The sequence below is a fragment of the Orycteropus afer genome, unplaced genomic scaffold (assembly GCF_000298275.1).
Source record: "Orycteropus afer afer isolate SDZICR_OR568_19922 unplaced genomic scaffold, OryAfe1.0 scaffold00088, whole genome shotgun sequence".
In the NCBI taxonomy this organism is placed as follows: domain Eukaryota; kingdom Metazoa; phylum Chordata; class Mammalia; order Tubulidentata; family Orycteropodidae; genus Orycteropus; species Orycteropus afer.
This window is the reverse complement of record NW_006921675.1, coordinates 8,876,326-8,890,996: the sequence shown is the minus strand read 5'-3', so window position 1 is coordinate 8,890,996 and position 14,671 is coordinate 8,876,326. Positions and strand designations below refer to the sequence as shown.

At 44.6% G+C, this 14,671-nt stretch overlaps 1 protein-coding gene across 1 annotated transcript in view; it reads left to right on the top strand.

Moving 5' to 3' along the window:
• Window positions 1-284: 284 nt before the first annotated feature.
• Window positions 285-14,671, top strand: part of SLC8A3 (solute carrier family 8 member A3) — a 160,567-nt gene continuing 146,180 nt past the window's right edge. Inside the window, exon 1 of the mRNA XM_007942332.2 lies at window positions 285-2,068. Within this exon, the coding sequence (XP_007940523.1) occupies window positions 285-2,068 (1,784 nt within the window). The remainder of the gene's footprint in view (window positions 2,069-14,671) is intronic.

The window sequence follows — 14,671 nt, the reverse complement described above, 5'->3', positions numbered from 1 at the left end:
CTAGATATTTTAATCCATTCTTCATCTCAGTCTCTACCAGATGGTCCTGAGGACAAAGCAGCTATTTGTGCCTCCCATTGACATCTACTTTTCCAAGTGAGAGACTGCCCCACACGTTAGTGCAATATGTCACTCAAGGTGAAGCATCGGTATATTGGTGGGAACCTGCCATTTTCTGTCCCCCTACCTCATGCCTTTTACTGCCTCTCTGGTCTTTTCTAGGTCTCTGGCCCGTCAGGAGGACCATTGGTGCTGCAGTGGAAGCCAGCGGCTAAGTCTTGTGTATGGCGTGGTTACGGTTGCAGCCTCTCACCTCTGCCTTCCTCCATTTTGGCCTGGTTACTTTTGTGCTTTTCCTGAATGGTCTTCGGGCAGAGGCTGGTGGCTCAGGGAATGTGCCCAGCACAGGGCAGAACAATGAGTCCTGTTCAGGGTCATCAGACTGCAAGGAGGGTGTCATCTTACCAATCTGGTATCCGGAGAACCCTTCCCTTGGGGACAAGATTGCCAGGGTCATTGTCTATTTTGTGGCCCTGATATACATGTTCCTTGGGGTGTCTATCATTGCTGATCGCTTCATGGCATCTATTGAAGTCATTACCTCTCAAGAAAGGGAGGTGACTATCAAAAAGCCCAATGGAGAGACCAGTACAACCACGATTCGGGTCTGGAATGAAACTGTGTCCAATCTGACCCTTATGGCACTAGGTTCCTCTGCTCCTGAGATCCTCCTCTCTTTAATTGAGGTGTGTGGTCATGGGTTCATTGCTGGTGATCTGGGACCTTCCACCATCGTAGGCAGTGCAGCCTTCAACATGTTCATAATCATTGGCATCTGTGTGTACGTGATCCCCGATGGAGAGACTCGAAAGATCAAGCACCTACGAGTCTTCTTCGTCACTGCTGCTTGGAGCATCTTTGCCTACATCTGGCTCTATATGATCCTGGCAGTCTTCTCTCCTGGTGTGGTCCAGGTTTGGGAAGGCCTCCTCACTCTCTTCTTCTTTCCAGTGTGTGTCCTTCTGGCCTGGGTGGCAGATAGGCGACTGCTCTTCTATAAATACATGCATAAAAAGTACCGCACAGATAAACACCGAGGAATTATCATAGAGACAGAGGGCGACCACCCCAAGGGAATTGAGATGGATGGGAAAATGATGAATTCCCACTTTCTAGATGGAAACCTGGTGCCCCTGGAAGGGAAGGAAGTTGATGAGTCCCGCAGGGAGATGATCCGGATTCTCAAGGATCTGAAGCAAAAACACCCGGAGAAGGACTTAGATCAGCTGGTGGAGATGGCCAATTACTATGCCCTTTCCCACCAACAGAAGAGCCGGGCCTTCTACCGGATTCAAGCCACTCGTATGATGACTGGTGCAGGTAATATCTTAAAGAAACATGCAGCAGAACAAGCCAAGAAGACCTCCAGCATGAGTGAGGTGCATACCGACGAGCCTGAGGACTTTGTCTCCAAGGTCTTCTTTGATCCGTGTTCTTACCAGTGCCTGGAGAACTGTGGGGCTGTACTCCTGACAGTGGTGAGGAAAGGCGGGGACACGTCCAAGACCATGTATGTGGACTACAAAACAGAGGATGGTTCTGCAAATGCAGGGGCTGACTATGAGTTCACAGAGGGCACTGTTGTTCTGAAGCCAGGAGAAACCCAGAAGGAGTTCTCTGTGGGCATCATTGATGACGACATTTTTGAGGAGGATGAACACTTCTTTGTGAGGTTGAGTAATGTCCGCATAGAGGAAGAGCAGCCAGAGGAGGGCATGCCTCCAGCAGTACTAAACAGTTTTCCCTTGCCTCGGGCTGTCCTAGCATCCCCTTGTGTAGCTACAGTCACCATCTTGGATGATGATCACGCAGGCATCTTCACTTTTGAATGTGATACTATTCATGTCAGTGAAAGTATTGGTGTCATGGAGGTCAAGGTTCTGCGGACATCAGGTGCCCGGGGCACAGTCATCGTCCCTTTTAGGACAGTAGAAGGGACAGCCAAGGGTGGTGGTGAGGACTTTGAAGACACATATGGGGAGTTGGAATTCAAGAATGATGAAACTGTGTAAGTAACCTTTCTTTATTCTAACCTTCCTCCTTCACCTGCCTTGCCATCTCCTTCTGTCCTTCTGTACCACTCTTTAAAACTCTTCCATGTGTTTATGTTAATGTCAACCTTTGGTTCCATCACAGGTATGCAGGATCAGCAGACACTACTGGGAAGGTTCTGTTTCCAAAACTTTCCTTATTTTAAATTGGTTCTGGGCAAGGAACTCTGTAGCAGGATCTAAGGACACAGAACATTGTATTTACTGAAACCCAAAATGATGGCTGGTGGAGGTGGGCTGGGGGTGACAGAAGCTGTGTGATATCACATTTTGGATAATACTTGTGACTAAGCACAAAATAAGAGACTGCTTGGGGCTCTCCTTCCTTTTCTTCTCATGTCAAGGGCTTACATGTGTTTTCAAGTCAAACCTTACCATTCTGGGACAGTCATAGTCCAACCAGGACATCCTCAAGAGGATTGGCTTTTTTTTCCCCCTGCTACCATACTGCAGTTGTATTGTATAACCAGGTTTCAAGCACCTCTCCTTCCATTTGGAAATTGCAAAATTGATTGGCACTTGGCAGACTCTTTAAGTGTCTACAGGCTATTTTATGCAACTTGCCCAGCCTAGGTGAGATGAGTCAGTATGACTTCGGTCCTGGAGGTTACCTGGAAGAAGTAGAGCTCCCAAAGCAGTGGCTACTTGTGTTTAGTCACAGTTACAAATTCCAAGATCTGGCTAGGCAGTGAAGGAGAAGCTCTTAGGAATTGTGGGATAACATGTGTCCTCTGCATGGTCATCTCTTTTCACAATCCAGGGTTCTCCTAAAATACTTACACTCAAGTCACTGCCCCATTTATCCCTTAGAAACTGGGAATATTGTACTTCTATTGCTATCACTGTAAGGCCTCTCCCCATTGAATTTCCTTGTTAATTGGGTGCTCTGTCCTTTTCCCAGATGGATAGCTGTGGAGAAAAAAAGCAGAGTAATCTTCTCTGGGATTTGCAGCTTATCAGGCAAATTACAGGGCAGACTCTACCAGGGTGGCCAAGAAGGATGGAGATAAGAAAAAGGAGCCTTGCCTCTCTGAGTTGTTTGCTCATGTCCACAAGCAATAAGCAGTTGCAGGAGAAGGTGTGAAGAAATAAGGAAAAACCAACCTGCTGCCATTGAGTCGATTCTAACTCATAGCGACTCTATAGGACAGAGTAGAATTGCCCCACAGGGTTTCAAAGGCTGTAAATCTTTATAGAAACAGATTGCTTCATCTTTCTCCCACAGAACAGCTGGTGGGTTTGGACCACTGACCTTTTGGTTAGCAGCCCAATGCCTTAGCCACAGTACTACCAGAGTTCCTTCGTGAGGAATGAAGGGGAGCATATAATATAGCTAAGGTGTCTGGATGGTGCAAACAGTTTGAGTTTTACCACTAACCTAAAGGTTGGCAATTAGAACCCACCCAGCCGCCCCTCAGAAGAACCTGGAGGACTGCTTCTGTAAAGATCACAGACGAAAAAAACCTTATGGTGGGGCAGTTCTACTTTGTAACACATGGGGTTGCTATGAGTTGGAATTGACTCAATGGCAACAGATTTTGTTTTGTTTTTATAATATAGAAAGGAGAGATGTCACACTGTTCTAGGAATCTGCTAATGACGCTTTTCCATGAGAAATGAAAATGTACCATTCCTAGGAGTGTGAGAGAAGGAACTCATGAAGAAAGGGGCCACAGAATCTAGGGAGATGTGTCACAGAAGTGCTTTTTACCACCATGCAAACGAAACCCAAAGAAGGCTGGGCTCTGTTGGCAGCAGAAATAAGTGACCCAGGATCCTCTGCTCTTCTCCCCATGTAATCCTTTCCTAATAATATGACTATGGCAAGGCATTTAGTGCCTCTGGGGCTAAACTGTCTCATCTGCAGGGTGGGACTAACAATACTTTCCTTGCCTGGAGACAGATCAGAGCTTTCACAGTTCCTTCCAGCTCAGAGAATTTTCTGAACCATACATGCAGAAGCTCAGTGTAGGTCATAATTGCACTAGCCAAAAACAGAATAAGGAATATTATCTCCTGAAAGTGAAATAGCCATTGACAAATTGATTTATTAGAACTCTGTTTAGTCATTTTGCTGGGAAGGATAATAATTTGTTAGCATAAGGAAAAAACGGTGCCTTCCAGAGAATACTGTCCATTTACATGTGCTCTGGGGAGAGCGCTTATACATGCAAATGAAAGACAGGCCCTGGCTGGGAAGACAGGTTCCGGGAAATTTCACACATGTTTATGGCAATGTCAGTATATAAGAGGTTACTGTCAGTCCTTAAATGGTTTCAGAACTACAACATTAGCCATAATTGGACAGACTTATGGTTCCTCCAATCCAGTATTCTATCTACTAGTGATAGGGAAGGGTGGTTTTTCAGAAATCGGAGGCTTGGCTCCCAAGTTTCTCATCCTATTAATAATTGATTGTGCACCTATAGTTTTTGAATATGACTAACCCTTTCTCAAACCCATTTCTGTTTTCAGCTTGAATAATATCTTGATGTAAATGAGCTTCACGAATGCTCATATCTGGGTGATAGTGGATGTCAGTCCCCAGAAGGGTGAGATTCTAAGATGTTCTAGGACCTTGAAGAACAAGTCTCAGTTTCCATCTGTTCCTTTATACTATTTGTTTAGACTTCAATATAGATCTACTTTTATTGTCATCATCATTGCAGAATAATGAGTCTAATGAGTGTTCATCCAATCTGGCGTAGCAGTTCTGCCCTTGATACTTTAAATCATAGCGTTACACCTAGAGGCAGAATCACATAGCAGAGAAACCATGGGCTCTAAATACACTGCGTTAAAATGCTAGCTCTGCCGCTGACCTAACCATGTGACTTTGAGAAAATTTCTTAGCCTATGAGATCATTTTCTCAACAGTAAAATAGAGATAATAATATCTGTCATGCGTGGCCGTTATGACGATATGAAAACATTGTGTGCAGTGTACCTGATACATGGCATGTGCTCAGTAAATGATGGCCCTTAATAGAAATATTGATGAATTAACAATATTCTTCCAAAGATATCATTGAAGTGATCAGGTCATTTACACTGAAAAGAGAGCTCTCTCTTTGACCCTAATTAATGAGCGTGCTCTTTTTTTATCCAGCTTACATGAAGGGTCCTAACCTAAACATAAAATACTAGAACCAGAAGGACCTTAGACTATCTTCTAGAGCAGTGCTTCTCAAACTTTAATGTGCATATGAATCATCCAGGGGTCCTGCTAAAATGCAGATTCTGATTCGGAAGGTCCAGCCTAGGGCATTTCTAACACGCTTCTGATGCTGCTGGTCTGGATTTGGAGTAGAAAGACTAAAAGCTCTTGACCAAACCTTGAGACCCAGAAAGAAAAATGGCTTTTCAAGTGACTTGTTTAATTCAGTCATGAATGCTTGCTTTCCATTTCCAACTTCCAACCTCAACTTAGCTAGAACCCAGCTTCTGAAACCATATAGTCTTGAAAGAACCCCTTCCCTAAAACCCTATTATTGCAATACCAATTTGGAAACTGGAATTGAAATCTTCTGAGTACTTAGAAAGAAGCTGTGTGGTGCCTGAGCAATTCCACTTTCTAATACTCTCATCTTTGAGCAGTTTTATTTCCCTACCAAGCCTGTAGCATTGTCAATTTTGCCCTCACCATGCTCCTCTAGACTTGTTGTTGTTGTTGTTATGTGCCGTCGAGTCGGCCCCGACTCATAGCGACCCCTCCTTGGGTTTCCGAGGCAGTATCACTACGGAAGTAGGATTGCCCAACCTTCTTTATGAGGAGTGGCTGGTGGGTTTGAACCGCCAGCCGTCTGGTTAGCAGGCAAGTGTCTTAGCCACTATGCTACCAGACTAATCAGGTTGAAATTGAGGCAACACCATATTGATAATGTGAGGCCAATGAAGGCACTTGTTGACTCTTATGCAGAGAAGCCCATGGCAGCATGGCAGGATAGAAAAGCAAACATCTGACAAATGGATGTGAATCTACCTCTCACTGTGTGTGTACCTTAGGACAAGTCACTTCATTTGTTTGAGTCCCAGATTTTTTGTTGGAATCGTGAAAATTAATAATATCTATAGTGATAAGTAAGAAGAAGGAAACCAAAACCAAAACCAAACCAAACCAAAACAAAACAAAAAACCCCACAAAAAATAATACCACTGCCATTGAGTTGATTCTGACTCATAGTGACCCTATGAATAGAGTAGAACTGCCCCCAAAGGATTTGCAAGGTGGTAAATCTTTACCAAGGCAGACTGCCTCATCTGTCTCCCATGGAGTGGCTTTTGGGTTTGAACCACTGACATTTTTCTTAGCAGCTGAGTGCTTTAACCACTACACCACCAGAACTCCTGTAGTGATTAGTACTAAATACAAATATGAAGAAAATGTACCTGGAGCATAGTGCCTGTTCATAAAAGGTGGTTGCTTATTCAACAAACATTTATTAAATACCTGCTGTGTCTTTGGGACAATACTAGGTGCTAGGGATAAATAAATGGACAAGACAAGCTGGCATTTCAGCTTTCAAAGATCTTATCCTTTAGTAGAGGGGCGTATAAGATATACAGTCAGAACAGGGGAGAAGTGCTGTGGTAGAGATACGTTCAGTATAAGAGGAATTCCAGTACCCTTCTCGGTAACACCACCATAGTGTGGGTAACCACATCATTAAGGATGTAGTAGTGATGGCTGTGGGGAGGATGTGGGTACATGATCAGTTTACACCCATGTTACAGTGAACCCCTCACATTGGAGGGGGATGCTCTTGAGGGCTTCATGATCCACAAGAATCCCCACCTTTCACACTAGTACTACAGTCCTTCAAGAGCATTACGGCTTTGCCTATTGCTTACAATAACAAAACCTCACTGAGACATGGGCCCTCACTTTAGTAGGCTTCCTCACCGAACAAGTGGCTGGCTCCTACATCCCAGGCTCACAGCATGCTTCTTCAAAATAACAGATTATTGCAGCTCATGGACCTTTGGGGTCTCTGGGAATAGTGGAAGCTGTGAATGTCAAATATGCAAATGTCGAGAATTACTCTAATTAAATAGCACGGCCCTGCCTCTGAGGAAGAGCAGAATGCTGGCTGTGCCCCACATTTCCCACCCAAATCAGAAGGTTAAAATTGGAAGGTAACCAACTGCTGCTTTTACAAATTAGTTAACTGAGACTCAGGGAAGGAAAGTGACTTGTCCGAGGTCACACAGCTAGATATGACAGAAAGTTAGAGTTGGAAGGGATTTTGTTGTTGTTGTTATATGCCATCGAGTCAGACCCGACTCATAGCGACCCGTCCTTGTTTTTCCGAGGCGGTATCACTATGGAAGTAGATTACCCCATCTTCCTTCCAAGGAGTGGCTGGTGGGTTTGAACCACCAGCCTTCTGGTTAGCAGTCTAGTGCCTTAGCCACTATGCTACCAGAGCTCCTGGAAGGGATTTTAGAGGCTACCAATTTGAATCCTTTCCCTCCCCCCTTTGGACTTCTCCATCTTATTTTCATGCATCAGTAAAATGTTAACTTTGGAACAAATGTGGCAATTCTTGGGTGAAAGATGCATTAGAAGTGCAAGACATTAATCTCTCTACTGTTGTTGTTATGTGCCGTCGAGTCAGCCCTGACTCATAGCGACCCCTCCTTGGGTTTCCAAGGCAGTATCACTACAGAAGTAGGATTGCCCAACCTTCCTTCCGAGGAGTGGCTGGTGGGTTTGAACCGCCAGCCTTCTGGTTAGCAGTCAAGTGCCTTAGCCACTACGCTACCAGAGCTCATGAACTATTTTTAATCTTTGGGATCTCTGGTAGCGTAGTGGTAGTGTCTAAGGCATTTGACTGCTAATCAGAAGGCTGGCAGTTCAAACCCACCAGCCACTTCTTGGAAGGAAGATTGGGCAATCTACATCCATAGAGATATCGCCTCGGAAACCCAAGGAGGAGTCTCTATGAGTCGGATTGACTCAATGGCAGTGAGTTTTAGTTTTAAGTTTATTTTCAATCTTTGTTTTCATCTTGTGACCACTCAGGAGGAGAAACACTGAGCCCACAGAAGGGAAGAGAAGTCCTCTCCGTCCTGGTGATCTCTTACTGAGAATAGGTGGCGAGCACAACTGGGATATCTTTGGGCAACCCCGGTGAACTGCAGACTAGATCCTGGTCCATGAAATAGTGAGATTTTTCTAAATTGATGCAAGCCATTCTCTTCCTGGAGTTCTTTCTCTGTAACCTTCCACCTTCAAGGAATCTTTCCATCAAAGTATATAAGAATCTGTGTGCTCCAGGATACAATTAGCTTAGTCTCCAATTTCATGACAACATTTAAAAAAAAAAAAAAAAAACATTGCTGTCGAGTAGGATCTGACTCATAGTGACCTCTCCTTGAGTTTCTGAGGTGGTATCTCTATGGAAGTACGTTGCCCAGTCTTCCTTCCAAGGAGTTCCTGGTGGGTTTGAACTGCCAGCCTTCTGGTTAGCAGTCAAATGCCTTAGGCACTCCGCCACCAGAACTCCTATGACAACATAGGAGGCTTTTTTTTTCTTTTTGTTCGGCTCAGCAAGGTGTTGGGATAGGCTCTTTCTGGCCACAAGGGGAGATGGTATGCTCTTAGAATGTCCTTTGGTGTTGGAGAAGGGTCACAAGCTGCCAGCCTGGTGAGAGTGGTAGTGAAGTGGAAGTGGTGGTAGCTCCCCAATGCCTGACATCCCTCTCTTTTTCATTTCTTTGGTCTTAGGTGTCTGACTTCCAGTAACAAGATCCTTCCAGGTTTAGGTAAACGATTAGTTACCAGGACCCATGACTTCATGGAACCCACTATGGGGCTATGTGTTTGGCCTGTTTGTCCTGAAGAAGGAAATCCATGTCTGAGCTAATTATCAGATGGCATACTTAGCAGTACAGAGAAACATTTCAAATTGGATTATACAAACACCATTCCCTTCTTCTGGGGCTGAAAGAGTGATTAAAGGCTATATGATTTATTAAGCAGAAGCTTTGGAAATTGTGTCCAGAAGGGCCCTAGGTCCTGATATTTCTTTTTCTTTCTGAATTCTTTCTTGTATACTTTCTTAATGATTAAGACCTTTAAAGATCTTTAAAAATTACATATTTCAACTCTGTGGAAGCATCCCAAGTCTTCTGACAACCTTATATGTCTGCAAATGTTATAAGAAGTTCAAAACCTTCCTGATTAGTGGGCTTCAGGGTCTACAAATGAAATGCTCTCTGGCAGGACTGGACCACTCAACACCATCTCCTCCTGGCTTCCTTGGGTGTCACAAACAATGGAGCAGCTCCTGGTCTGCTCGCATGAGTCTGCCCTTTGGTGTGAGAAAACTCAGGGGCACAGGGTTGGAGACACCACCAGGGGGAATGTGAGGTTGGGTTTGAGGCAAAAAACACACTATGGTTGGAGATGATCACATGACTGGCCTATCAGAAAATGGACCATCATGCTTAAAGCAGGTTCTCCTATCCACTGTTCGTGTTGTTATTGTTATGTGCCGTTGAGTCGGCCCTACTCATAGCGACCCCTCCTTGGGTTTCCAAGGCAGTATCACTACGGAAGTAGATTGCCCCATCTTCCTTCCGAGGAGTGGCTGGTGGGTTTGAACCACCAGCCTTCTGGTTCGCAGTCAAGTGCTTTAGCCACTATGCTACCAGAGTTCCTTATGCACTGCTCAGGGGGATGCTATTGGGACTTCAGGCAATAATAAAGGGATACAGATGGGGATCCTACCATGGGCCTGCCTGGTTTTTTCTTGACTTTTCTGGCTCTTATGGTCAAAGTTTCCTCATTAACTCTCAACAATGAAGACTCACATATGTGGCTCACATTGTCTTTCTGGCAGCACCAGGCTAGAGAATCTCTCGGTCAAGTGGCACCAGGATAAGTAGCCAAGACCCTTTACAGCAACACAGTTCATAATAACCGCATTGGAAGCATAAGAAACATCTGTCAGTGGTGGGGAGAAAAAAAAAAAAAGAATTAAGACAAGGGTATTTGGGCAAAACAGCAAGATGAGGAGGAAGACTGCTCCTTGTGTAAAATCCTTCACCAAGTTCCCACGTGTATTTAGATGGTATACGACAACTCATTCCATTCCCACCCTTTGGTTATGTTCCCACCAGCTCCACGAGGAAGGTAATAGCTGTCAGAGCTCCTGTCATCAGCTTGTTCAAAGGGCTGTTTTCTTCTTTGTGTTGTTTTTAAAGAGAGCCCAGTATAGGGTCATGGCATCGGGCATATAATTGATAGTTGGAAGAGAGAAGTCCTTGATTTCCAAAGAGAGAAGAGTCCCCATATTTAAATTCTGAACAGTTCAGTAGCGTTCAGCAGGATCCTTTGAGGATTTTGTTAAATGACCATGAAGGAAATCATTAGGAAAATATTCTCAAACGGTGATAGAGTTGTCATGCATTGGAAACTATATCCTTGCCTTTACACATCTGCCAGATACTCAAGTAGGAAATTACTTGGACAAGTAGAAAAGAAGTTGAAAGTGACACTTATTTATTATAGAAAAATTTGTCTTTTCCAAAAGCTTAGTGATCACTAACTAGTCCCCATTGAGTCAGTTCCAATGGCCGGTGACCCCATGTTTGTCAAAGTAAACTGTGTTTCATAGGTTTTTCAATGGCTGATTTTTTGGAAGTAGATTGCCAAGCCTTTCTTCTGAGGCAGCTCTGGGTGAACTTGAAGAATCAAGCACTTGGTTAGCAGCTAAGCTAACCATTTGCACCACCCAAGGACTCCTTAGTGCTGTTGAGTCAGTTTCAACTCCCAGTGACCCTATGAGAAGAATAGAACTACTCCATAGGGTTTTCTAGGCTGTAACCTTTATAGGACCTGATTGCCAGGTATATCTTCTCAGAGCCATTGGGTGGGTTCGAACCAATAACTTCAGTTAGCAGTTGAGAACTTAATCATTATGCCACCAGGGATCCATTAGTAACCACTCAAAAACAAAGAAACAACAACTGATGACCACTGAGTCAATTTGACTCCTAGTAACCCTGTAGGTCAGAGAAGAACTGCCCCATAGGGTTTCTAAGGCTATAAATCTTTATGGGAGCAGACTGTCATTTCTTTCTCCCATGGAGTGGCTGGTGGGTTCAAACCACTGACCTTTCAGTTAGCAGCCAAATGCTTAACCACTGCTCCACCAGCGTTCCATAGCTCAAAAAAACAAAACAAAACAAAACAAAACTTATTACCTTCGAGTTGGATCCGACTCATAGTGACCCCTCCTTGGGTTTCTGAGGTGGTATCTCTACAGAAGTAGATTGCCCGACTGTCCTTCTGAGGTTCAGACCCACCAGCCTTCTGGTTAGCAGTCAAATGCCTTAGGCACTATACCACCTGAGCTCCTAAGGACTCTATAGTGACCACTATGTGTGTGTGTGTGTGTGTGTGTATTTCAGGTTGTCTCTCAATTTTCACCATCCTTGCCCTCTCTGCCTAAGGGTCAGCATATATAGATGTGATTTGGCTTGGCCTGAGCCCAGTTCAGTTATTATCTGGTGGGATGGTTCATGAAGAGCCATTTATTTATGACTCAGTCAATACCCTGTAGTAAGTTCTTTAATTCAAAATAAATGGTATAGTGGTGGTAATTTAATACTCAGAGTATGGCTGCCAAATTATAATTTGTGGATGACAAACACTGCCTTCTCTTTCTAGTGGTCCATGTTTTCCAGTCCTTTTGGTCTTGATTTATAGCATTTTGGTTTTCTCCTTGTGTATCCCACATGGTCTTCACTGACCCCACTGCTGTCTCTCACCATCTCTTTCTGAGTCATAGTGGTGCAGGGTGTACCATTACCAGGCCTAACCATGGCCCTGGCTGTACATTGTCATATATGTTCACTTCTTTCCCCATTTATGCCTTTCTTTCTGTTTTTATGCTATTTATTATACTTGCTCTCTCTTTTGGAGTTTGTGGGTGGTGCAAATGGTTAAAGGTTGGACTGCTAGCCAAACGTGTTCAATCCAACCTAGAGGTGCCTTGAGAGACCTGGCCCTCTGCTTCTGAAAGGTCACAGCCTTGAAAACTCTATGGAGCACATTCTACTTTGCACATGGGGTTGCCACGGGTCAGAACCGACTCAACGGCAGGCAGCAGCAGTAACTCTTTCTTCTAGACGTTTTCTGCTGCGTCCTTCCTTTCTGTCCTGTGTCTGCTCAGGCACCACAGACACCACTGCTGTGGTTTCTACTCTTTCTTGTGCCCAGTGCCTTCCTCTTCGATTCCCTTTGCCCTGTCTTTTAAATTTTATCCTTTTCCCTACTTTCCCTTCCTTTACACTGTTGGCATGTGTGCTTGAGTTGCATTCTGTCTACTGTCTGATTTATGGTTTCTTTCCATGATCAAGAGGGAGCTGTGAAAATATCCCTTAAGAAAGCCCGTCACTTGGACGGAAATAACTAGCTTCACAATAGCACCAAGAAGACTGGTATCTTTCAGGAAACAACCCACTCACTGCGATGCTCTTTTTTCCTTTACCGTAAAGGGTTTGCCTGTGTGTTAGCACAAACAGGTTTAATTATAAGGATCCAGCATAGACTGAGGCAAGAATCAATCAGAAAGCCATCAGGCGGCTCGAGGGACCAACCTCTCTTTCCGATGTTCTCCCTCATGGGCTGCATGGTCTCTGTCTCTGTCCATCTCTGCTTCTCTCAGTGGCCTTCTCCCCATGACTGCCAGCTGACAATAATTGCCTACCTCAGGGTGCCTCTCAGCATATATGCTCTCAGCTCCTACTTAGCAAGCTCTTCCTAGCCTTCTAACTCAGTTTCTCAAGAGAGGGAATGTTATTGGCCCCTTTTCCTTTATTCTTTATTTCCAACTCACCATGTGATATGTTGGTTATTCTGTGCCAGGCACCCCCTCTACCCCCAATGGATCTGCCATAACTGGATGGTGGGGTGGGAAAATGAAGTTGTTGTGGGGATTCCATCCACGGTAATAGCACGGCTGCCTAAAGGGTTGGGTCTATAGGTGGTGGGCAATGTCACTTAGAAAGGAGTCCCAGGTGAGACCTCACATGTTATCTCAGAACTGGCACAGGATATACGGGTTGCTGTGCCTCAGAGAGAAAACTGATTCCATAGCCGTCTGGAGTGGGGCAGTAGGTGGGAGAATGGGAGGAATAGCCACCTCTGGAGCCCCAGCTCTGTCACATGCATCAAGCTGGCCACACACAGTGGCCAAGATTAAACTGAGCTCTGCTCAAATCAAGAGAAAATATTCTTGGTGGGTGATGCTTAGTGGCACAAATCCCAAGGCAACAGAACCATTTCTTCCCCCTTTATCCTTTCCTAGTCTGCCTTCTCCAGGAGACTAGCGTCAGAAGATAATCTACTGTCATTTTTATGTGCACTATTTGGGTACTGAGTCATTTTCAAAGCCTCTTCCTGAGCTTGGGTTTCCAGAGCAGGACAGAAAGCTTCCCTGCCAGTCATGCCTGCCAGGGATAGAATGACAGCTCTCCTTGAGCCGCTCCTTCTCCACCTCCTCCCATACTGGACAGCTGGTCAGCTGGACTTAGCTGGAACCAGTAGGCACCCCCTCTTTATCCCACAAACTGTAACCTGACTCCTTTCCAGGAACTCCCTGGAACCCAGAGTATCCTCATCTATAGGTGGCACAGTGTGTGACTGTCAGGTGCACAGATCCCAGGACACAGGGCTGGGGTGAAAAAGAGGACTCTCCTTCTAGGTCAGCACCAGTTAGTTAGTAGTAGCTGGCTGTTCAGAGCTCTGGTAGCATAATGCCTAAGGCCTTTGACTGCTAAACAGAAGGCTGGCAGTTCAAAATCACTAGCCACTCCTTGGAAGGAAGATTGGACAATCTACTTCTGCAGTGAAACCCAAGGAGGGGTTGCTATGAGTTGGATCCAACTTGGTGGCAATGAGTTTGGTTTGTTTTTTTCTTTGTGGCTGTTCAGAGGGCCATTTTGGAAAGAAATTTTGAGGCTGTATCTGAGCTTAGCTGTGGATGTGGAGGACAGTGCCAAATGTCTGCTAATCCTAGTTCTGAGCCCGGAGGTGGAAACACTTCACCGAAGAAGCAAACTAGGAGTCTCCATTTCACTGAGGTGCACTAGTGTGAAGTTTCCACCACTATCTCTCCAATACTGGGCCAATCCTACTGAGAAAAACCTCTCTGAACCACTCTCTTCTTCATCTCACAAAGCAAAGAACCTTCTTTTAGTCCCTGGATGAACTCAAAGGAATAGAAATTCCAATTGGGCATTTGAAACAGATAATTTCCCTATCAGACCAGAACCTTCCAGAACTCCTGCTAACCTGGTGGATTTCATGAACTAGACCAGTGGTTCTCGACGAGCAGCCAACCACAGGCATTTTAATTATCTGCTTCTCCCCATGGAACTCATGTTTCAGAAGACTTTCAGGCAATAATTAATTAGGTTTCTATTTTTTCATAAAAGATAGCAAAAGGTAACTAATGTTACTACACTGAGTTGATAAATTCAGGTAGAGAGAATGACATTTTAATTAACCTGTGCAGACTGTTGGAAGTATACAGTATATATACTTC